The 22,421-nt window shown below is 44.4% G+C and overlaps 1 protein-coding gene across 3 annotated transcripts in view; it reads left to right on the top strand.

Moving 5' to 3' along the window:
* CAMK1D (calcium/calmodulin dependent protein kinase ID) overlaps positions 1 to 22,421 on the top strand; it is a 225,514-nt gene that overhangs the window by 184,586 nt on the left and 18,507 nt on the right. For all 3 annotated transcript variants that reach the window (XM_027901457.1, XM_027901456.1, XM_027901455.1), the window contains exons 5-8: positions 1,647 to 1,773; positions 10,435 to 10,510; positions 20,088 to 20,200; positions 21,980 to 22,058. In XM_027901457.1, coding sequence (XP_027757258.1) covers positions 1,647 to 1,773; positions 10,435 to 10,510; positions 20,088 to 20,200; positions 21,980 to 22,058 — 395 coding nt within the window. The remainder of the gene's footprint in view (positions 1 to 1,646; positions 1,774 to 10,434; positions 10,511 to 20,087; positions 20,201 to 21,979; positions 22,059 to 22,421) is intronic.

Below are 22,421 nucleotides of genomic sequence, written 5' to 3'. Positions count from 1 at the left end.
CTTCGCTTGGTACAGACCCACCTTGTAATGCTTTTTGAATTAACCATCTTGAAGAACCAGAATTCTTTTAAACAAGTTTAGGTTTCAGGTGGCTGGGTTTCTTGGCCTTACTGAATATGAGTAAGTGGGAATCTGAGGTGAGTTAGCAAAAATTGTTAGGAAATAAATATCTTCCCTTAATACCAGCTCTACCAACCCCTCAGCAGATGAGAAGTGCACAAGTAAGAATCAGGAGTGACTCCAACCAAGGGCAGAACATGGAATAAAACTGTGATCCTTAAAACAGTGTCAGCATTGTCATGGCCAGTTAAAGCACTGGACTTGTGAGTTGTCATGAGAAAGAAACATAAATGGTAAAACTTCGTATTTATTTTGACAACCAAATTGTTTCCCTTTATATCTCAGCCCAGCTGCCTCACAGCTGTGGATGTACCTTGTAGATCCTCTCGTGGCCGTTGTGTCCCATGGATAAAGCCAGCACTTTAAGCTGGGGCTGGGGAACCATGAAATGCTTTAACTTCCCCTTGGAGTTGAAGGGGAACCCTCTGGCACTTCTCCATCCCCTCTTTCCCCAGAGCAGACGGAGAAGGGAGGGCAGATGCTGGTGCTGCTGTACTGCAGTTGCTCCTCCTTGCAAATCCAAGCTTGGATGTTTCCCAAGGAGTTTGAGGATGTTGTGTGTCCACAGCCGCTTCTCACCATTTCCTGGAGCACACAGCAGGCTGAGGGTTTGGAATTTGTACCAGCTTCTGGGCAAAGGCTACACCAAGGTTATTTTGAAACATTGGGTACCCACCATTTGTATAGGTGAAGACCCCCAAGGTCGAGGGCCTGTTGCCACCAGGCCGTCTGAGTGCCAGCAGCTGCTGGACCTTTTTGTGAGCCCAGATATTAAGTAGGGGGAAAAATGGACTCTCACAGCACCTAGAAAGAGCTCTGCTGTACAGCAGTGGCACAGTCAGAGCACATGGATGCAGCACTGTGCAGGAGCAGATGCAGGCTGGTTGGGCTCTCCAACCCACCTGACACTGGTATAAAAAGTCACAGGGCTCTGTGGAGTGATTTGTGCTTTCCCTCAGCATAAACAAGTTGCTGTGCTTCATGCTATAGCATTTTTTCCTAATCAGCTCTAGCAAAAACATCCTTGCTGAAAGTCTGTTAACTGTAAAGGCATTTCCTCTCTCAAAACTGTTTGTTTCCAGTGGAAAAGATACAAAATTTCTGTAATACCTACTGGTTTCCTTATATCTTTTTTCAAATGCTGTATAAAAAATTTCACGACACTTACCTGGATTTACCATATTTACTTGATTTCAAATGAATCCTTCTGTTTTTATCACTCCGATGCGATCATTTGTCAGACACATCTCACAAGTAAGGGATGAGCCTTAGTTCTTATCTGAGCTGCCAAAGGAGAAGTTTGTTATCCCAGAAAAATTACTCAAAGCTCATGGTGTTTTTTGCATTCATTGCTGTACAGGAGAGGATCTCCATGCGGGTTGTAGGAACAACTCCAGATCTAGGGGGAACCAATTATTTTTGTCTGTGACATAATTAAGGATTGCATTAAATGCAATGCTCGAGTCAACGGAGGTTGTTACTGAACCTACATATTCGAAATTCATTGTGCTTATTCTCTTTTCCAGCCTGAGAACCTGCTTTACTACAGCCAGGATGAAGAGTCAAAAATCATGATCAGTGACTTTGGATTGTCGAAGATGGAGGGTAAAGGAGATGTGATGTCCACAGCCTGTGGAACTCCTGGCTATGTCGGTAAGAGGTTTGATTATATTTTAGCGAAAATGAAATAATACTTGTTTTCTAGTGCTGCTCCGTGGTGCACCTGAGATTTTACAGATTTTTGCTATATTTCAGAACTTGCTGGTGCTTTGTCATGTGTGTTCATCCCCTTTGGGTTGCAATCCTGCAATCCAGCTCTGGGTTGGTGGGATTCGCTTTCATGTGTTTAATCCTTTGCAAAGCGAACCTTCTCTAAGACACTGCTTGCAGCTAAATAAGGAGCACATAGAGAATAGCCTCAAATTTATTGATTCTGTGAGCACCTATAAAATCAAGAGGCCTTTCCTAATGTAATGTATTCCTTTAATCGTAAAGGATAGCATTTTCCAGATTCATCTGATAGAAGACAGTCAAATGAAAGATCTGCATTTATTCAGATACGTTCAGTAATCCTCTCTTACCACCACGTTAAGTTACTGACTCAGATGTCAGTATGCAAAAACTCTTTAGATCCTCAAGCCGTCCTGGACAGTATAAAATTATTTCCTATCATTTATTCTTTGCTGTTCTGTCCATTTGTTAGTGATTGTACAAGGCTACTGATTAGCAGGGTGTTGGGCCAGCATTCTTTAAAAACAGCTGAAGTAGCTGAATGTGAGAATTACACAGCAGGTGATGATGGGGTCTGCTTGAGCAAACAATGTTTAAAAGGTTCACTTTGTGCACGAGACATCCAGCAAGCCCGTGCCTCCCACCATACACAGACCATCAGCTGAGGCTGCAGAATTAATCTCTGGGGCATCCATGAAATCTGTGAAAGTGAAAACGGCTACCGCAGGGATAGATTTGCCTGAGATCTTTCCAGTGGGAATGACTGGATGTTTTCCAGCAGTCAGAGACTCCTTTTGCTTAGCAGCTACCACCTCACCTGTTTCCATAGTTCTGATAATACCATGGTATGAGATTGTGCTGTTATGACACAGTGATACAGATTTGTCCCAGGTACCTTTTTCCGGGTATTATCTTCACGCTGCACAGACACCGTCTATCCCAATAACATCAGGAGAAGGAACAGATTTCTGTGCTTTCCCATCTTGAAGCCATCAGCCCATCATTGTTTTATTTTAAGACACATGAGTCAGGATGCTCTCTGCGCAGCCTGGGTAGCTGTCTTGTGTAATCACACCAGACTGGAAATCTTCTTCAAAGCAGTAGCAGGAATTGAGCTGAGATAGCAATTTTCATAATTTTTGCTGTCAGCTCTTCTCTCCTTAACAAACTTGTTCTATTTTGTTCTGGAATGGGCACTGACTAGAATAAGTCTTCAGACACAGAGAAGCTCAGATGTAATTTGCTGAAGTGCTGATGGAAGTGAGGGAGTTTGACTGTGCTTGGGCAGAGTGATCTCACATGGCCTCTCAGCATAGCCATTTACATAAGAAAACTTACGATTTTGTAGAGGAAGCTCTCAGAGCCTGTGACACAAACTGTAGTGCTTTGAGAGATGTTTGAGAGCTCTCATGGTCTGGGCACTGATAGCTGCACAAGTGCCTCCAGGCCTGTTGTTACCTTACTGAACACAGAATTTACTCATCACGGTTCAAGAGGTCCCAGCCGCTTAATTCTGAGGTGCTGACAGGACTTTCCCCCCTCTTTCACAAAGCAAACATCTCCAAATATTTGTTGATTTTTTTTTTTTTCTGCACAGGAAGCAGCTCCTCTTTAGTGCTGTATTTTTTTTAATGTGATAGGTTGATCAGACAACATTTTCCATGCCCAGAACATTTTTGTTGCCAGTCGCTGGGGTGATGCCCACAAATGGGCCCCTACAAAAGTGTCACACCTGAAGACATGGCTTCTGCATATGTGGTTAGCAATTCATCCACACCCAAACACTTTCCTGCCTTCCAGTTTGCATCACCAGCCTAATGCCCTCAAATCACTGTAAGAGTCATTCCTCCTGATGGCACAACACGAATACATGTCTTCAGCTGGGTTGGGGTAGACAAATGCCACCACCCCGGCCCATGAAGTATCCTATCTGCCACCTCTTTTTGTGTTTTGTGATTTTTTTCCCCAGATATTTTACCTAGGGTTGAATAACAGTTAGGGATCCATCACTCGCCTTGCATTTCCTGGTGATTTTCTTTAATGATATGTAGAACGGGTCATTTTTAAAGATTTTTATTAGCAACTGATTATTTTTCTCAGTTTAACCACTTTGCTTTTAAATTACTTTCATATCACACGTTAAAGGCACCCTGAGCTCTGTCAAGAAGTCAGTAGCATCCAGTCCTATTTATACTCCTGTTTATACTTCATCTCCAGAAATGGACCCAGTCAGATCCCACTATACAAAGTGTCAGACAAGCTTCTGACTTGGAAGCAGACCTGATCTTAACTCATGTCTGCTACCCAAGTATTTGCAAGTGTGCAAACTCCTGTCCTTTCTGTCTTATTTCCCTGATTAGGATATACTTTCAACTCTTTGTGTTTCAGTTTTTATCTCAACTTTTCTTAGTTTCATCCACAAAGAGCAGTAATATCTGAGACACTGAATCCCTGTTTATGAGGTTTGGAAGTTCATTGAACAGGGAAAGGTGTAATTATAATAAAATTCTTTAACGAATATCAGTTTTCTTACTGAAAATCAAAGTATTACTTATCAAATTAGAGTATATCTAAAATGTGCATGAACAGTAATACATTAGCACTTTAGCTTTTAAAGCTCTGCCTTACAGATTAAATTACTGTCAACATTTCCAAGATCTTAGTTTTTCAGAAGTTTTGTCAGAGATTTTAGTACTGTGGTTAAAAGCTGATGGTTAGTATAATTTCACCTAATTAATTTAGACACTTTTATTAAGAGAGCAATCTAAATGTTTATTTACTGCAAAAGGGATCTGAGAATACAACTTCTTCTGAGAAGGTCTTCCATTTTCTTATCTGCTTACCACTCTTTTTCCCATTTTTTATGGAAAGAGTCTAGGTGATGAGCTGGGACTAGGCACCCAGCTTTTAGATAGCACATAAATTGAGTAAGATGAGGTGGCTTGTGTGGCTCATTTCAGTGCAAATGAGGTGTGTGGACTGACCTACCTGGATCCCACCCCATCATCTAAACTGGAGAATAAGTGATGTTTTCAAAACCCTGAGTGATGTGTGTGGTTATAGGCAAAATCTCAATAAGCCATTAGTGATTTATCATTTCAAACATGATAGATTTGGGCTGGTCAGCTTGAAACCATTTACAATAACTCAATTTGAATGGAGGAGCTTTTCAAACCTGCCTGAAAATGAGACATCCCTGAGATGTGTCAAGTTGGGCACACACCAGGAGGTGACTCCAGTCACTCAGCAAATTCCTCTGAAGGCATTTTGGCTGTTTGGGAATTAGGTCTCACTGAGTAACTTTCCATGAGACCTGGTCCCTCAAAAGCTTTGGTTACTTCTGCAGATGGGACTTAAACACTTAGGAGCATTGAAAAGTTTGAGAAAAAAAGTTAGAAAGTCTGTCTGAGGCAATCTGATCTCCTTTTGCAGAAAGTCTGAATTATGAGCTGTGTTTGTGGCTGGCTAATATCTTAATCCTACTGAGATTTAAAATTCTTGCACTGAGTCCCAATCCAGCTTCATGTAGTATTTTCTCGCACTTCCCCATCGTACAAATTGGGCTGGACCCTGGATATGTGGTTGGTCCCTGTACACCCCACCTCACTCACTGTTTTCATTTTCTGTAGTGCTTTTATGAAAGGTCATTTCACAACTTTCAGCTCTGCCAGAAATCCAGTAGCAGTTTCAGATCCTACCAAAGCCACGTGTTTCTATTAGGCCTGCTCAAGACCACGGCGTTTAAGTAAGCAATGGATTTCCATGTTGAATTTTGACCTCTTTGGTATCCTTTGCGTTGAAGGTTTGAAAACATTCAATAAGCATTTGGGATATCCTTATTACCAAAAAGTTACCTCAGGAGCTGTTTAGGCAGTAACATGAGTAATAAAGTAAAAATAAAGCACGGGAACCACTCTGACCAGGGTTTGCTCAGGCATAAGCACGTGACAGTGTGATCTCTCAGCTACATTGCCATATCCTGACACTGTGTTTGCTTGTGTGTGGTTGTAGCTGAGTTATGTCTCATGACAAATACCTAAATCTGACTCAGCAACATGAAATAGGGAGAACAGGAGCACAAGAAGTCAGCAATACTGCACTGAAACCCTGATCTCCTTCAGAAACAGCCTCAAACTTCAATGTCTCAGCCAAATAGAACACAATGAACACTGGAGGGCTGTGTGAAAAATGGACAGGAGTTGTTTTCATCCCAAGAGTCAGTGGAAGGAGGACACTGGGTTTGTGGTGAAGCTGCCTCGTGCATCTCAGCCTGTTTGCACTGTGAGGAGGACACTTTGTAGGACAGCAGAGGAACTCACATTACTCTTGTACTCTTTGACTTCAGAAGAGGGGCTGGGTTGGCCCTTTGTGCCTCCAACCATCTTCTCAGTGGTGCTGAGTTGTTCCTCTCTGTCCATCTTCTTGAGCTGGTACTTCAGAAGTCCTAAGTCATGGGGCTGGTTCCATCTCCCTTTGGTGTCCCTTATAAACTCTGACTATATCTCACCTTCCCTCTTGGATTTCATGGCCATCCTGTGCAGCCCATTCATGTTTCCCCTTTTTACTTGTAGGATGTGCCCACAGGATGGAAACTGGCACTAAAATAGTTACCAGCTGAACTATTAGTCCTGGCTTGCACCAGGCCAGTTTGCTTGGTCAGCTGAGCTGTGTCCCTGCCCAATGTGAGCAGGTCTCTGGTTATTTTAACCCTATTTAGATCTTTCAGTTTCTTCCACATTTACGAGTGATTTGTCACTCCTACAGGGAACTTCAAGGACATAAACCTTTGTTCAAAGACCTTCTTCCTTCTGGCATACAATGTGTGGGAAGCCATGTAAACCACAGAAAATAGCATTAGACAGTTCTTGTGGGACAGCCAGATCTGCTGGGAGTAGCACCATCATGAGAGTGAAGGAGAACCACTTTTAAGTAGAGGCTGTTTTGAAGAACAGGCACCCTCATGACTTGTACAGTGTGATCAACAGGCTTAAAGTATCAGAGCAATCCCCATCACCTGAGCTCTTTGCAAGAACATGGGTTGCTGTTTTGGCATCCAGGCAGCTGCATTTTTAGGGAGCTTATTAGCATAGCTGTGCTCATTGAGGGTAATGGCATAGTGTTCTGAAAGGATTCAAAATGTTCCTGGTCTGTACCTTTTCTTAAAACCTCCATTTGAAACAAGCATTTTAATTTTTTCTCTTATTAAAAGCAAAACACAAAACCCCAATAGTAAAAGAGTAGATCATCTGGCCTGGGAAGAACATCTTCATGAGGCCCTGGGACTATTATCCTACCCGGTACCTGGCACGTGTTGCTGGTAATAATGGTGATTCTGCCTGAAATACAGTTCCTGGATGTGGAGGAAGGGTCCAGGTTTGCTTCATTGATTTTGCTGTTTCTGGGTGACTGTTGTTTAGCATTTGAGCCCTCAGTGATTCCCTAGGGAATGTGTGATACTGGAAGCCTTTGCTCAGCTGGCGTCTCCCCAGCAACAGAAATGGGAGATTTGACTTTCCCCTTATCCTCACTGCTGTTTTGTCTCCTCAGCTGTCTGTGTTGATCCTTTAATGCTGTCAGATCTTGGATTTTTTTTCATTGTGTCTCCTGCTTTTGCCTCTTGGCACTGATCTACCATCATTCCTAAGAGCTCCTCTGACTTTGTTTTTCAGCTCATTAAATATTTCCGTCTTTTCCACGTATCACAGGCAGATGATGCTGAGCTATGTTCTCCTGTTCCTGTTGCATGTCTGCTCATTGGAACAAAAATCAAAACCAGCCATTTGGGCTTAAAATAAGTATTTAAACCTTTCTTCATTAAGGTTTACCAAAGGGGAGTAAATAGCCTCACATTTGCTTTGAGCAAATGATGTTCTTACCTGCTTCACAGCCACCATCCAAAGCAGCAACTGTTATCAGTGCTCTTCACTCCTTTAAAACAGAAATGCCTCAACAAAGCTTTGATGTTTTAAGGGGGAGAATCTTTATATAGTTCACATCCCCTCATCTCATATTTGTTTTCTGTTGTGTTAATGTGGCATATCTGTATAATGTCAGGAGCTCACTAGGATCCCTGGTGCTTAGAAGCCATTTGCATAATATTTTCTCTTGGAGTTACGAGATGTATAGTGTTTACCAGTCCTGAAAATTGTGTAAACAGGAGCAGAGAGTCAAAGGTAGAAGAGATATGTGAATAAAGTATCGGGAATTTGGAAGGACGGGAAAATTGGAAGACATCTAATCTAACATAAGGACAGGAGAAAATTAACTCCCTTCTTCCTCATATTTTGTCGCAAAATTCAGTGACAAGGGATGGAACAAAACAGGAAACCGAGTCTCCCAAACCCTATTTGATGCACATTTTGAAAAACATGTTATTTTTAGAGGAAAACTTGGAGGCAAATTTTGATGAATCACAAAGGAAAGAGCCAGATTAAGGGACACAAGGATTTTATGGGAAAGTTGTCTTGAGCAACTCTGGGGAACAACTGTTTCCTACACGGGAAATTAACATTTCCAGAGTGTCCCAGCTTGCCAGATTATCTGTGAGGCAGTGGCAGGCCAGTGCTTTATTTTTCTATCCTGAGCTTGCCTTCAGATTCCCCCCGATGGACTAACTAGCACCCAGCCAACAGACAGACCCTGACCCAGCTGTTGGGAGAGGAGTTACATTTTGGGCACCAACTGTACAGGTCATCTGTATTTCCATAGCTTTGTCCCCTATTGTAGTAAGAGTATTTTTACCTTTATTTATCTTGGACTACAGCAGCAAACCCATGTCCTGGAAGGAGGTTCCTGAGGCTGCTCAAGAATTGGGGTGTAGGTTTCTACCAAGCACCTGGGGCTGAGTTCAGAGCCATTCATACTCGGAAAGAAAGTGGAAAGAAACTGCCTTTGGCCTGTGGTGGATAAGTGTTGGAGTATTCACACATGACAACAGTGTATTAGGATTAGCAATGTATGAACAGAACCATCCTTCTAATTCCTCATACATGCAGTGATCCCACTTTGCTGGATAACTTGAAGACTGGGGCAATATTTAACCTGTGCTGCAGACTGGGGCATATCCAGCATATCCAAATCTTCAAGACTCTTCATAATCTGGCTGCCAGCTATATTTGTATCCACGTTTCCCTGGATTTTCTTCATTTTTACAATGTGTCCCCACTGGAATTTGACCCTTTCCATCATTCCTGCTTGTGGAAATGCAGCCTGGCTGCTCTTATCTGCCTCATGCACTTTCTTCCTCCAATCCCTTCTGTAAGCTCTCATGCCAAAGCACCAGAAAGTCTCTTCTGTTTCTCATTATTGCTCCTGTTCTCTTCCTTGCTGGCAGTTTTGACCTTAGTTTTGTTGGCTTGCTTAGCTTAAGAAGCTAAGTCTTTGAAGAGTCCTATCAGTACACCAGAGCATGGGTAGCAACTAAATGTGAGGCTCAAGTTTTAACACTTATATGTGGTTCCCAATTTTTTTCACTGTTTTTCAAGTCATTAACTGCTTTGATGTTGGTAAGACTCCTATGAGAGTAAGGTGTAACCCCCAAGAAATATTTCTGTTGGGACTTGCCCCTTCATGACTTTTTTCCAGCATTTGAACTCCAAATTACTCAGGGGAAACACTGTGCTTTTTAAAACATAGTGTGGCAAGCCTGCTTTAGGAATGCCACAAGCAGTGATTTCTTGCATTATTGTGGACATTTTGCTTTGAAAAAAAAACAAAAAAACAAAAAACCCAAAAGCTTCTTTACATGAAACAGATTAGGATCACAGGGTCTTAAAATTTAGATTTAAGCATTTGTACTGCAAACTCCCAACAGGGAAAACATAATACTCCAGGATCCCCCCCAAAAATATACCTTTTTAACTCTCACTAGTCTAGGATAGGAAAGCAGACTCACAAAGAGTTTCAGTAAATACCCAGGCTCTCACTTCTAGCAAAATTCAGAGTATGGTGGCTGAAAGTTGTAGAGGCAGAAGGCTCGGTTCCTTTGCATGTGTCCAATTCCTGCTCCTTTCCTTTTCTCCCTCTGAGGTGTCTCTGTTCCCAGAGGCAGAAGGACAAATTACTCCTCCTTTCTCTGACATCCAGCAGGCTTTGAAAGGCAGCTGCTGGAAGAAATGGTGGCTGCTCTCCTTCCTCTCCTGCAGATGTAGTTTATCTGCTCCCTGACACGCTGCACTTTCTGAGCTGCCTCTGGAACTCTCTGGTTTGGCAGCATGATGTGGTGAAGCTGTGATGCTGTCAGGGGGAATGTGCATCTCTGCACCCATGCAAGGCTTGACCTCATTTTCCTCCCAAACAGGGAGGTGATGACTCTCTGCCTCGCACGTATTTTTCTGTGCTTAATCTTGTTTTCTGTGCCTAGAGACAAAAAATGGGGCATTTTCTCCACTCTAGGAGTCATCCTTCTTTGTAAGAATATGACCTTCAAAAAGGTCACTTACAATGACCTCAGGACATTTACAAATGCAAGGGTTGTGTGTGGAGGGCAAAACAAGGTCTTGGGGAGCTTCAGCATCCTGCCTCTTGACCCTACTCTAATATTTGTTCTTATAACATGTGCTTGCTTGGCTTTTTGTTTTTCAGCTCCTGAAGTGCTGGCCCAGAAACCCTACAGCAAAGCTGTGGACTGCTGGTCCATCGGGGTTATCGCATACATCCTGTGAGTACCTGTTGGGTTTTCAGTCACTGTCCCCCTTGGGACCCGCAGAATGCTCTCCCACCATCCAGTTACCCGCTTAGCCTGGGCCAAATAGTTAATCTCTGGCACTTGTGACCCAGGATAACATGAACTCTGGACAACTCCCAGCTGCATAAGGGCTCAAATTTGGGCACAAGTGGTAGGAAATGAACCAGTACCCTTCAAATGCCATAATCAGTGTGCCCACCTGAACTACACTGTAGGCAGTGGTATGGGCTTGTGCAGATTGTGACATTATTGAAGTTATGATGTCCCCTGCTCAGATGAGCTTTGACAGGATCCAAATTTGGCTGTTTCCATGCAGCACAGCATCATGCCCACAGGTATACCCCAAAAAGCCACCTCTCTCTCATGGCATCACCCTAATAGCTTTTTGTTCCCTGGGGAGGGCACAGAAGGAGATAAAGGGGAAAGAACTTTTAATATACTGGAATGAGTTATTCTCATCAAAATATAATACAAAAATATTGAAATTCTTACTGAAAATGAGGTATTGTTCTCCTTATCTTGTCCGACCATCAGGTCCCACAGCAGAGGGTGAGCCCTGTCAGTTCTTGGTGGAGATTTGCTCCTCTAATGGGACTAATCACTGCTCAAAGGAGGGAGGATTGGTTACTTGAGAAAGCTGCAGGACCAGGACTTCTGTGCGTTCTCCAAAGTGGTGGATAGATCTCAGAACTCATGTTCATGGAGATGTAGTGCCTGTCATCATTCAGTATGTGCCACCCTTCTTCACAAAGACTTACTAGGGTAATTTAGGTTGGAGGGAACCTTGAGAAGTCCTTTCCTTGAGGTCAGACTAGGGAGCCTAGGGCTTTATTCAGTTTTGTCTCAAAATCCTCCAGAGACAGAGACTGTGGGCAACCTCTTCCACTGCTTGACTGTCCTCATGGGGAAAAGATTTTTCCTTATATCCAGACTTGTCTTCATGAAAGGGGCAGCCAGTACTTTAGATGTGGGTGCACTTTCGGTGCTCGAGCCGTGGAAGTAGGTGCACCAGTCACTGCACCAGTGACAACACATGGAAGGACTGGAGAGGTGTCCAGCCCACTGTGGTCACAGGGATACGCTGGTACCAGGGATCATCAGTGCCATCCAGAAAAAGGCATTCATAACATAACTGGGCACCAGCCTCTGAATCCAGATCTGTGTGCATGAGTGTATGAAATCACTGCTCATTTCTGGATTGAGAAGAAAATGCAGGACTTGTTGTCTGACTCCAGTTTTTAGGGGTCTCTCTTGACAGGGCAGTCTGTGCCCAGGGGTGGGGGCTATAGGTCTGTGCATGTCCCTCGGGTAACAGCTGCACAGGTTTCTTGTGCCCAGCCTGAGACAGCCTTGAACCACAAGCTGTTCATGTGGGTCTCCCAGAGGAGATGGGGCTTTTGCCACGGACAGATCAGGGTGACCACACAAAGTACAACAAGCCTGTTCCCTCAGTCAAGAGAGCACAGAGCTGCTGTTTGGCTGTTGATTGCCACAGAAACAAATGTTTATTCCTGCCAGCATTGCTAGTGCTTTCTTTTTCTTTTTTTTTTTTTGACTTTTCCCTTTTGCACAACTGTCACAGTTATACAACACTGAAGGAAAAAGCAGCTCCAATGAGGCACAGCATTAAAGCATTCCTACTTTGTTCCCTTTCTCCTTATGCAGACATTTCATGGCTTGTCAACACGAATAACTTTTTGATGGGGTTGAATCACTATTTTTGCCAGGATATACCTCATTGCTGTGTTATCCACTCTGTGAAATGTTCGTTTCTTACATTTGCATTTAGTCTTGAGCATGTTATACACTACCCAAAATTGGGGGGAGAGGGTTATATTAAAATGGTATAGGAAGGCTTTATTTATTTGCACATGTTTAATTATTTAAAACAAAGTCCTGCCTGAAAATGTTTTATGACTGACTTTCTAATCTACATGAATATTTGAAATCTTATTGAGTACAAAACTTTACAGGGGAATGGATTCATCTTGGAGCAGCCATCAATAGCAAGATGTAAAAAACTTTTGCTAAACAAAGCAAAAATCAACAGTGCTGATTCTGACTTTGCTGCAAAGCCCAATGGGACATGCTGCACCAGTGAGGAAGACAACACACTTGCCAAAATACCTCAGAGGCTGCTTCACACATGATGCCCTAGTGCTCTTTTAGATGAGGATGGTGCATGCTGACCCAAAGCTCCCATTTTTCACAAGCAAACCTGAGCATGGAAGTCCTAGGGGTTGGGGGTTTTAAATGTATTCAGTCCTTGTCAGCCCTGGCAGGACACGGAGTCTTTTCTGTTGCTTTTTTAGTACTTTGCTGAGTACCAGAGTCAGCAAGTGGGAAGAAGGAGGATGCAGGTGGAAGACAGCAGTACCCCTGCCTCACTTCCAAACTCTGCTGCTGCCTGGGTTCAGTTTATTGTCAAATATCCATCGTGAAAATGTGTGTCCATCTAGCAGCCCACAGGAGGGCTGTGAACTGTTGCATCTGGTTGCATGGAGATAAACCTGGCTCTGCTTTCCCCCAAGTTTTCAGTCCCATGCATCAGTGGTTCATGCACCAAAGGTCTTTTTTTGCTGGCAGACCTGTTGTTATTTTACTTGTTGCTTTTCTGTGTCTTGCTGAGCAGTAGGGGTGAGACAGTGCTAAGCAACCTCCACACTCAGTTTTTGAACACATCTTCAGTAGGTGGAAGATTTCAATCTCATCCCTAATCCTTCCCCTTTCCTAAGCAAGGCTGCTCTTTCTACAAGGTTCAGCTCTGTTTCCTTCTCTGTTTTCCAAATCAGCATGTGCTTGGCTTGTCAAGCAAGGCATGCACACTCCTCAAATTTAAATTCCCTATTTGCTGTATGGGGAATTCCAACCCACAGGGCTTAAATCAACTCGGTAAGAAAGAGCCCCTATGAATTCCTGTTTGCAGGACAAGGAAGCCTTTTCAGGGTTTCTGTGCTTCAGGTAATAAGGACTTGATTTGTATTGTGTACAGTCCAAATGAATGGCAATAACACTTTGCTGCAGAAGGATCATGATAATGTGTTTGCCAGACTGTTACAGCTTGGGTGGGATTGTCTGGACCAGACCACCTCCTTCAGTGTTTCTGCACGTGAGCTACATCCTTCAGCTCCTGTAACAGCAGCATTTCAGGGCTCCCTTTGGTCCCCCTGACGTAGGTGCTTAGTGCTGCTGCAGTCACACACAGTGTACCTGATCTCAAGCTGTGGCTTCAGGACAGTCCAGCCCTGCATATTCCCATGACATCCCTGTCAGCTGAGGACAGGGGTGCTGTGCACTTCAGCTTCTCCGATGGCACAGGACTCTTTTTCTGGCCACCTCAACCCAGTCTGGGTCAGTGCAAGAAGTCCTTTCACCAGGGTGTGCCCTTAGTTACCTAAACTTCCACATGTAGTGCCACTCTGGGGCATCCAGAACATCCATGTGCATTTGGCAGATGCAACGTGCTGTGGAGACCTTCCCTGCAGAGTGACAGATGGAGCCAAGAGGGAGACCATGGACCACGTCAGATAGCACCAGATGCCCATGCTGAGGTGACTGGATCACACCCTGCTCTGTACTCAGAGCCCTGCTTTCACAGTATGGATTCATCTGCTTTATGCGAGATTTGCATCACTCTCCAGTCTCTGTTGACTCTGTCTCTGTTGAGTGCAATGTGATCTTAGAAACACAGCCCACATCTCACACGTCCTAGTCTTGGTCTGGATGTCATCCTTGCTTCCAGGAATAGCCAGAAGTTGCAGACGTGGTCTCTTAAGAGAGTGGACGTCTGGGATACAGCAGAGAGGAAAAGGGTCCTTCCCTAAGCTGGAAGGAAGCAACCCTGCTGGAGTGTCTGATCCCACCACTGATGGGCACGGATTTAACACTTGGGTTTACTGTCTCAGCAGTGCCATTCCACCAGAGGTGGCAGAGCCAGCGAACTCCCAGTGTGGAATGACACTGAGATGCCTCAAGCACCAGCAGCACAGCCACTCTGGTGCAACGCTGGTAGTTAATCCTGCCCTGAGCAGGAGTTATTAATTCCAGTATATCACTGCACATATCCAGATGTGCCATTTCCATCTCCACTGTCAGCACAGTTGGAGCTACCTGCACATGCCTAAAGCAGTTTTGCACATGGCAATCCAAGCACAATGTCCTGCATCACCTCCCCACCTCTCCCACAGATTCTCACAGCCACTCTGGACAGTCTTGTCGTTTAGGAAGATGGAAACTCAGGGGAATCTAACACCGAAGCCAGGCATAAATTAAAGATGCTATGAGCTATTATTACTACAAGTGGTTTGAGTGCCTGCAGACAAAAGCTCAGTTTCACTTGAGAGCGCTCCATTTATGACACTGGAAGAATGAACTGTTTCTGTGGCACCAGTGCTCTAGAGAAATCTTTGTTTCTGTGATATGCAAGGCAAAGGATGTCTTAGGAAAGAATACCTTTGTTTCAGTGCCAGTCTCTAATGCCTCTCGTTAATGACAGCCAGATTGCAGAGGCCGCACCAGCGGAGTTTTTATCAAAACCTGTTTTGCATGAGATGTCATTATTCACACAAACTAATTTTAGAGCCTGAAATTTCCTGTTATTCCAGTTGCAGTATTTCTGAATTGGAAACAGCCTCAGTGTTGAGCTCAGCTTTCCACTTATCACAAAATAGTTCTGATAATGTGTCCAGCTTAAAAATATGAAGCTTAAGAAGAGCAAGAAACTTCACTGGATTCCCAGCAGCTGGAGTAAGGGGTTACAAAAGCTTGTGAAACTAAAATACTGATTACGTGCACACCTGATAAAGAGAAGATTAAGTTAATTTATGGAAAAAAATAGAAAATAATGTTTCAAAGCTGGGAAAGAACCTGGGCCAACAGAATCCTCTGTCTCAGCCCTTGGTTATTCATAGGCAACACCTCCTGTCTCTTCTGCACTAGGCTGAGCACACCTGCACATTTTGCCTTGAATTTTCTTCTGATTCTCTTCACTGTTAGGACAAGAGAATTATTGGTTTGTTATTGTTGTTCATAAACAATAGGTATCTGGAAAAAAATCTTGGATCGTATTTTCACACTTTGCTGCTGACCTGTTTTTGATTTTCAAATAGATGTTCATGAATCATCAGTGATGTTTTATGGAAGGATTAACCAGGGACAGTAGTGCAAAGTGTATTATGCCAAAAGAAGTTTCCACCATCCCCCTGGAGTCATACATTGGGAAAAACTGGTCAGTCATCTCATCTGCTTGGCATCACACACAAGCCTAAGCAAGAAACTGAAGAATAAGTTACTTGTTTGATACTGGAAGGAGGAATAGTGGTGGCAAAGTACAAAGGCATGTTGGATTGTTCAGGATAACTCACATCAACGCTGGGAAAACAGCCTCAAATGATTGTTACTTATCATTTGCTTCCTAATTTGTCTTTGATTCCCTAGGTTGTTAACATGTCCTTGTCCACAGCTCTGTGAGGGCACTGGTGTCAGCCACTATGAGGGTCTATTCCCAAAATATACAGAAGAAATACATGTGTTTATCCCTATAAATAGCACTTGGATGACTTCCCACACCATACATCTCAGGTCTTCGAGCACTTACTGAATTCTTTGCTCTAATCTAACTATAAAATTGTTTGTGTCTCTTGGTCCTTGGTGTCTCTTGTGCTGCAGGCTGGGCACTGACTATGTGAATGAGTTATTTAGCCTTTAGTATCACCCCCAAAACGTAAAGAGAGCTTGCAGGGATTTGCTTTCTCTCCATGGTGAGGAGAAGAGGTTCCTGCTGTTGTGCTCTCATGGTGGCTTCTAGAAATAACTTCTGGCAATGTATTTCTTTCAAACATCCACTTGTGTTTTTCCTATCTGCATCCCATTATTTTTAAGGCAAGACTGGAAGTAAGAGTTTAGGGGGAAATCTGTTACTGATGTGATAAGGTTGCTAAATAATTCTGAAAATCTTTTATTTGTTGAAACTGCAAGAAAATTATGACAACCAATATATTCCTGAAACTCCCCGAGGACAGTGTAGGATTTTTTTCACATCGAAGACAGAGGGTTTATTTTTGCATTTCTGCATATCTAAAGAAAAGCAGCAGAACCTCTGATAGTGAGGTCATTTTTTTCACACAGAATGTCCCAGCAGATGGAAACAAAGTCGGTGGGATTTTGATTCAGTAAGAATTAACCAAAAACTCATTATAGACTTTGGAAAGTGTCCCAGTTGCTGAAATATTTCCTCCAGCTATGAATTGTCTGATAGGCTAATTTACTGGGGCTTTCCCATCCCTTTCTGCAGAGCCAATAATGTTAAATATTAAAGTAACATTAAAACTTCTTTGTCTTCCTAAACTCTGTTTTTAAGAGAAATGACAGCAAGACTGCCTATATTTTGGCTCTCAACCTGTCACTGTGCCAGGATGCCCTGATGTTCTCCTCCCAAATGCCACCTCTTCTGACCTACAGAGCTTTCTCCCTTCTCACCTGCTTTCTGGTGTGGGTCCTCATTGAATTGCCTCCCTGAGGAATATTCTTGGCCCTCCCTATGCGGGAGGTTCATCCCGTTCCTGGACAATTCAGGATCAGCCCTTGCCGTGCACTCAGCCTGCTCTCATGTGAGGGGTTGATTTGGAGGGATGTCCCTGGCCGTGACCTGTAATAGCAACTAAAACTCCTCAACCTCCCACTGGCAAGGGAAAAGCTTTGCCCTGTGCCCAGCTCCCAGCAGTCCTGGTGGGACTCTCCTGCATGACCCTGTCTCTCCTTGTGCTTCACCCCTCCCAGCACCCACTGCTGTGAGGGGCTGCAGGGATCTTCTGCACACAGAAGGTGTAGATACTCAAGCTGTGCGTAGAAGCAGTGGAGGAGCTGGACTGAAAGGCTCTGGAGAGGCTGAGGTTCTTGCTGGGGTTCATTCCCTTGTGCTCCCCCTTGCAGGGTTGTAGCCCTCCAGCTCTGGGCTGCTCAGCAGTTCACTCCTACATTTTGCTGCCACCAGTGTGTGTAAATCACAGCAGTCCCGACTTGTGCTCTTGTACCTTTGCCAAGGTAATTAGTACAGTGCACATTTAGAGAGAGTTATTTCTCTCTCCAGAGCAGCCTGCCAGTGCCTCAGCATGCACAGCGCTGTCTGCTCACCTTAAAATGCTTTTTCAGAGCAGTTTGGGTTTTTGTTTAAGAGAAGTGCTGAGGAGGGCAAGAAATTAATGAGGGACTGCCAGGTTTCTTATTCAGAGTCCCCTGAGCCTCCCAGGAAAGAAGGACAGAGTGATGGCTCCAAGTGCCCTTGGAGGAGCTGTTTTACATCAGTCTGGGCATCCCTACCCCAGTGCCCATCCTAACAGCTGCACTGCTGGTGCTGTCAAACTCCATCATTTCCAGATCTCTCAGTAAAGGGCACAAATTTTGAGAGTTGTGAGGGTGGAGTAGTCATTGTCCATGGAGTTGCTTAAGGAAAGACTGGATATGGCACTCAGTGCCCTGGTCTAGTTGACATGGTGGTGTTTGGTCACAGGTTGGACTTGATGGCCTCAGAGGTCTTTTCCAACCTATTGGTTCTGTAATTCTGTGATAAAAGGGGAGGAAGGTGAAAATCAGTTTGTGTGCACATCCTCCCCCAGGACTGTGGAATGTGAGCACTGATAATTATTACACTAAAACAAGTTATTTAAACGTTCTTCACGCTGCCAGGTGTTTTTCCTTCATTATCCCTGTTCATAGTAGCCTTTTGGCACTTGCTTAAATGCAGCATTTTTAATGGCCCTTCTCATACATCACTTCTACCATGGGTTTTCACACAGGAGTTGCCTCACCCAGCCCCACACACAAGCACGTGCCTATGAAGTAGGTACACAGTCCTGCTCTGAAGGTACATACTTGTCTGGCATGAGGTTATCTTACTTGCTTTTGATAAGGGCAGTCATCCAGTGGGACACAAATGAGGACTGGCTCATCTACTCTGCGAGATAAAGAGAGAGATTTCTGATTCAGCTGGACCACAGTGGATTCATTATCATGCTGCAAATTTCATCAGAGTTCTCCCAGGTCAATATGGATGTGACGCAGATCAACATCTCACTCAGTATTTTAATTATTTATCAAGCACACTGGCTCTTCAGAGCTAACAAAACATTGCTCCTTTCACCCTCAAGTGTTGAGTTGGTTCAAATAACCTCCAGGGCAGCTGGCTGGCTTTGGGTTATAAATAACTCAAGTATTTAATTTCTTACAGTTCCCCCCTTTTGCTCTCTTGTTGCTGCAGTTTCTGAGTTGGATCTTCAGTCTGTTTATAATTGCTGGCTCTCTCCAATTAAATGCCTTATTGAGGTTGATTGACTCAGAGTTTAAGAAAAGTGCTGGGAAAAGATTATTTCAGTACCAACAAAGTATGTGTAAGAATAATTTTAGCCATGGACTAGAGATAAGAGAAAAAAATTTATCATCTCTATATAGACCACAGAGACAGGAAGGTCTGTTTAACTGTGAGCAGGATGGGTTTGCTAAAACCTCAGAGCAGCCACGGAGGTAAATGTGGTGCTTTCAACCCTGGTATTAAAACTTGAAGAAGGGGCATCTCTGCCGACATGTCTGTTTAGAAAGGGACAGACTACTGCCTGCAGCATCAGCTGGGTGTGAGAGATCTCTGACACACGAGTTTTGTCGCTGCACTGGCTCAGTGCAGTGCTGGATGTGCTTTTCCCACGTCTGCAGGGCTGGAGGAGCCCTGCCTGGGCACAGTGACTGTCCTGCTGTCTGCAGCACTGGGGGGGTGCACCCCGAGTGTTGTAGCTCAAACTAGGCACATAATGTCTAATATCCTGCTTGTCCTGGGGTTAGGTTTCTTCAGAAGTCTGATCATAAACACTGAAAAACAGGGCAGGACCGTTGTTAGCCTTAGGCAAGGCAGGTAGTTGGACATAGTCAGCAAAATCGCTTGCAGAAGTGAGATAAGGAGAGGCTCTCCGTGTATCTGTGTCAGCAGCAGGTCCATGTCCAGCCCTTGCAGGCTCTGCTGCAGAGGGGGACTGACTCCCAGACATTCTTCTTGCTGTGCCTGGGGATGCAGAGCCCAGCACAACCTGCAGATGCATCCTACCCTGTGCCTGATAGCTCTGCAGAGTTCCTTGTCCTGCTTTGCACTCCAGGTCTGCTGGATGTGCTGAGGGTTGGGGATCTGTGAATGTAAGGTGTAGCTCCTGAAATCTCCTCTTGCCACATGTATAGGAGAGGATGGAAGGGGACATGTCTGTGTAATAAAACTATTCCTCTACTTAAACACCCAAAAGCATGCAGAGAGAGGCAGGATATCTGCATCAGTCAGCGTGGGATCAACAGCACCAGGTTTCCAAGCAGAATTCCTCTTTGTCCAGGACAGAGCCAGTCTTCAGAAGTGGCTTTACGTGTCCCTGAACAAAATTCTTTCATGGTAACACTTGCCTGTGTGAAAACTTACTGGGGCAAGTCTTAAGCAAGAATTTCTCCTTTTTTCTCCCTTCCTCTTTCTTCTTGACAAAGATAGGTCCAGTGGTTACATCTCTCTTTTCTTGTTCACCATTAGCCTCTGTGGATATCCCCCTTTCTACGATGAAAATGACTCCAAACTCTTTGAGCAGATCCTTAAGGCCGAGTATGAGTTTGACTCTCCATACTGGGATGACATCTCTGAGTCTGGTGAGTAGTTACTGCTCCTTTAATTGCAACAACCATGCATGCATGTGTGTCTATTGCTTGTATCATCCTCTGGGAGCGAGAATGCCCCCTCCATCATGTCCAGAGCTCCTTTTGACTGAAGACCATTGGGAATGTGCATTTCTCTCACCTTAAATACTTCTGGGAATTTGTTTCTGTAGGAGAGCAAATTTAAGTATGATTTTGTCCAGCCGCACACAAAGCACCAAAACATAGCTGAGACAGAAGATGAAGATGTCAGAAGACTGTCCCAAGAAGAAAAAGCAGTTTAATTTCTCAATCAAATCCAAATGAGAAGCAGATGGTTTAAGTGTCATTAATAATAAGGTGGCAAACTGTTTTGGCTCCGTTACTGACACTGCACTGCAGCTCCAAAGTGAGACTGCAGCGTGTGCAGCAAAAAAAACCAAGAAATCATTGGCTTCCAAATGAGGTGGATGAGCAGATCCAGAATCTGGGAGGACTATCCACGTGGTTGGATCCAGACAGCTGCCCATATGCTCGCCCAGCTCCCCACCCAGTGCAGAAGATATTTAACCCACAGTCTGTCCCTGCTCTGCTCAGTCCAGCAGAGGGGCAGATACACCAACATGTTACAGGCAGATATGGCTAAAGGCTTCTGGCTCCAGCATGGCTCATGGCCTGCCAGCATCAGTGTCCATAGGTGACAACAGGGACACATTCAGCGTTGCATCCTGCATGTGCCCCTGACGTGCTGTGTGGTCTCCAAGAGGTCACACAAGCTCAGTGTCCTTGCTCTTTCCGACCCAGGGAAACATCTTCTGTTTCATGCGGGAGAAGAAATTAATTCTAGGAATATTTCATCATGTAAAAATACCTCTAGAAATGCAGTTTTCTGATTCATTAGTGCTACTGATTGAGGCAGGAGAGATAAATTTTGTTTTTATTATAGAGACTATTATATATGCTCTTATCTGCACATAGAGCAACATTTCATGCTGCGTACATCTGCAGTCCAGATATCATTGTGAAGGATTGCTTTAAAATGTATGTGATGAGAAGTTTTTTAAGCCCTTAAGGGTTTTTGGAGAAAATATGAAGGTCTGCTGGCAGACCCCTTTGCCTTTTGGGGGAAAGTCCAGCACCTAAATCAGCACAAAGATTTTCCTGCCATATTTGGCTTTGCTGTGGCTCCTTCAGCTACACTGCCCTGACACTACTGGATGCATGCCATGCTGCAGCCTCCCTTCCTTCCATTATAGCGTCGATTAAAAACACACTGCCTCGTGCTCCAGGGAGTCCATTTGCCTCGCTAAATTCCTTTTTAAATACACAACAGTGTCCTCACAGCTGTCCATGTGTGTGACTGCTTGGAGTGAGCAATGTGAAGCTTCTCTTGCTGTGGCATCTAACCTCCTCCCTGCTTTTCCCACCCGGTTTACCAGCACCTGCAATGGGGTGGCCACATTCAGACCACTGAGATGGTCAGAAGCACATGGCTGACTGGGGAGCTGGGAGCTGTCAGGCTTGTGCTCTGCTGAATCTGAATTATCCATCCCACTCCTAAATATACCTGCAGGAGTAGATGCCTTCAGTTTTTATATGCTGTACTAAATAGTTTGGCTTTGGCCCCTTTTGGTTAAATCTATACTAATAAATGACAAATGGCCTTCAGGCCATTTTCTTGTGCTGTGGCCAAGTGACACTTGGTAGCCTGATCAGTGCTGTTGGCTGATCACCCATCAGCAGAAGTGGGCATCAGCTCTGTTGCTTTCATTTATTCTCTGGGTTTTTTTGCAGCTAAAGACTTCATTCGCAATTTGATGGAGAAGGACCCCAATAAAAGATACACCTGTGAGCAAGCAGCACGGCACCCTTGGTAAGCTGCAGTCACTGGTGGGTGAGGCCCTCAGGGCAGAGGGCATCGTTTTACATTCATGGGTGGAAGTGGTTTTCCTGTCACATGCTCTACTAAATAATTTCGACAGGAGGCTGAACATGAGCCAGCAGTGTGCCCAGGTGGCCAAGAAGGCCAATGGCATCCTGGCCTGCATCAAGAACAGTGTGGCCAGCAGGAGCAGGGAAGTGATCCTTCCCCTGTACTCTGCGTTGGTGAGGCCACACCTTGAGTATTGTGTTCAGCTCTGGGCCCCTCAGTTCAGGAAGGACATTGAGGTGCTGGAGCGGGTCCAGAGAAGAGCAACGAGGCTGGTGAAGGGACTTGAGCACAAGTCCTATGAGG

This window comes from Empidonax traillii, unplaced genomic scaffold (assembly GCF_003031625.1).
Source record: "Empidonax traillii isolate 1590-97213 ecotype Southwest subspecies unplaced genomic scaffold, ASM303162v1 scaffold785:size696563, whole genome shotgun sequence".
Taxonomy (NCBI): domain Eukaryota; kingdom Metazoa; phylum Chordata; class Aves; order Passeriformes; family Tyrannidae; genus Empidonax; species Empidonax traillii.
The sequence above is the reverse complement of the archived record's forward strand: the minus strand, read 5'-3'. Positions and strand labels throughout refer to the sequence as shown.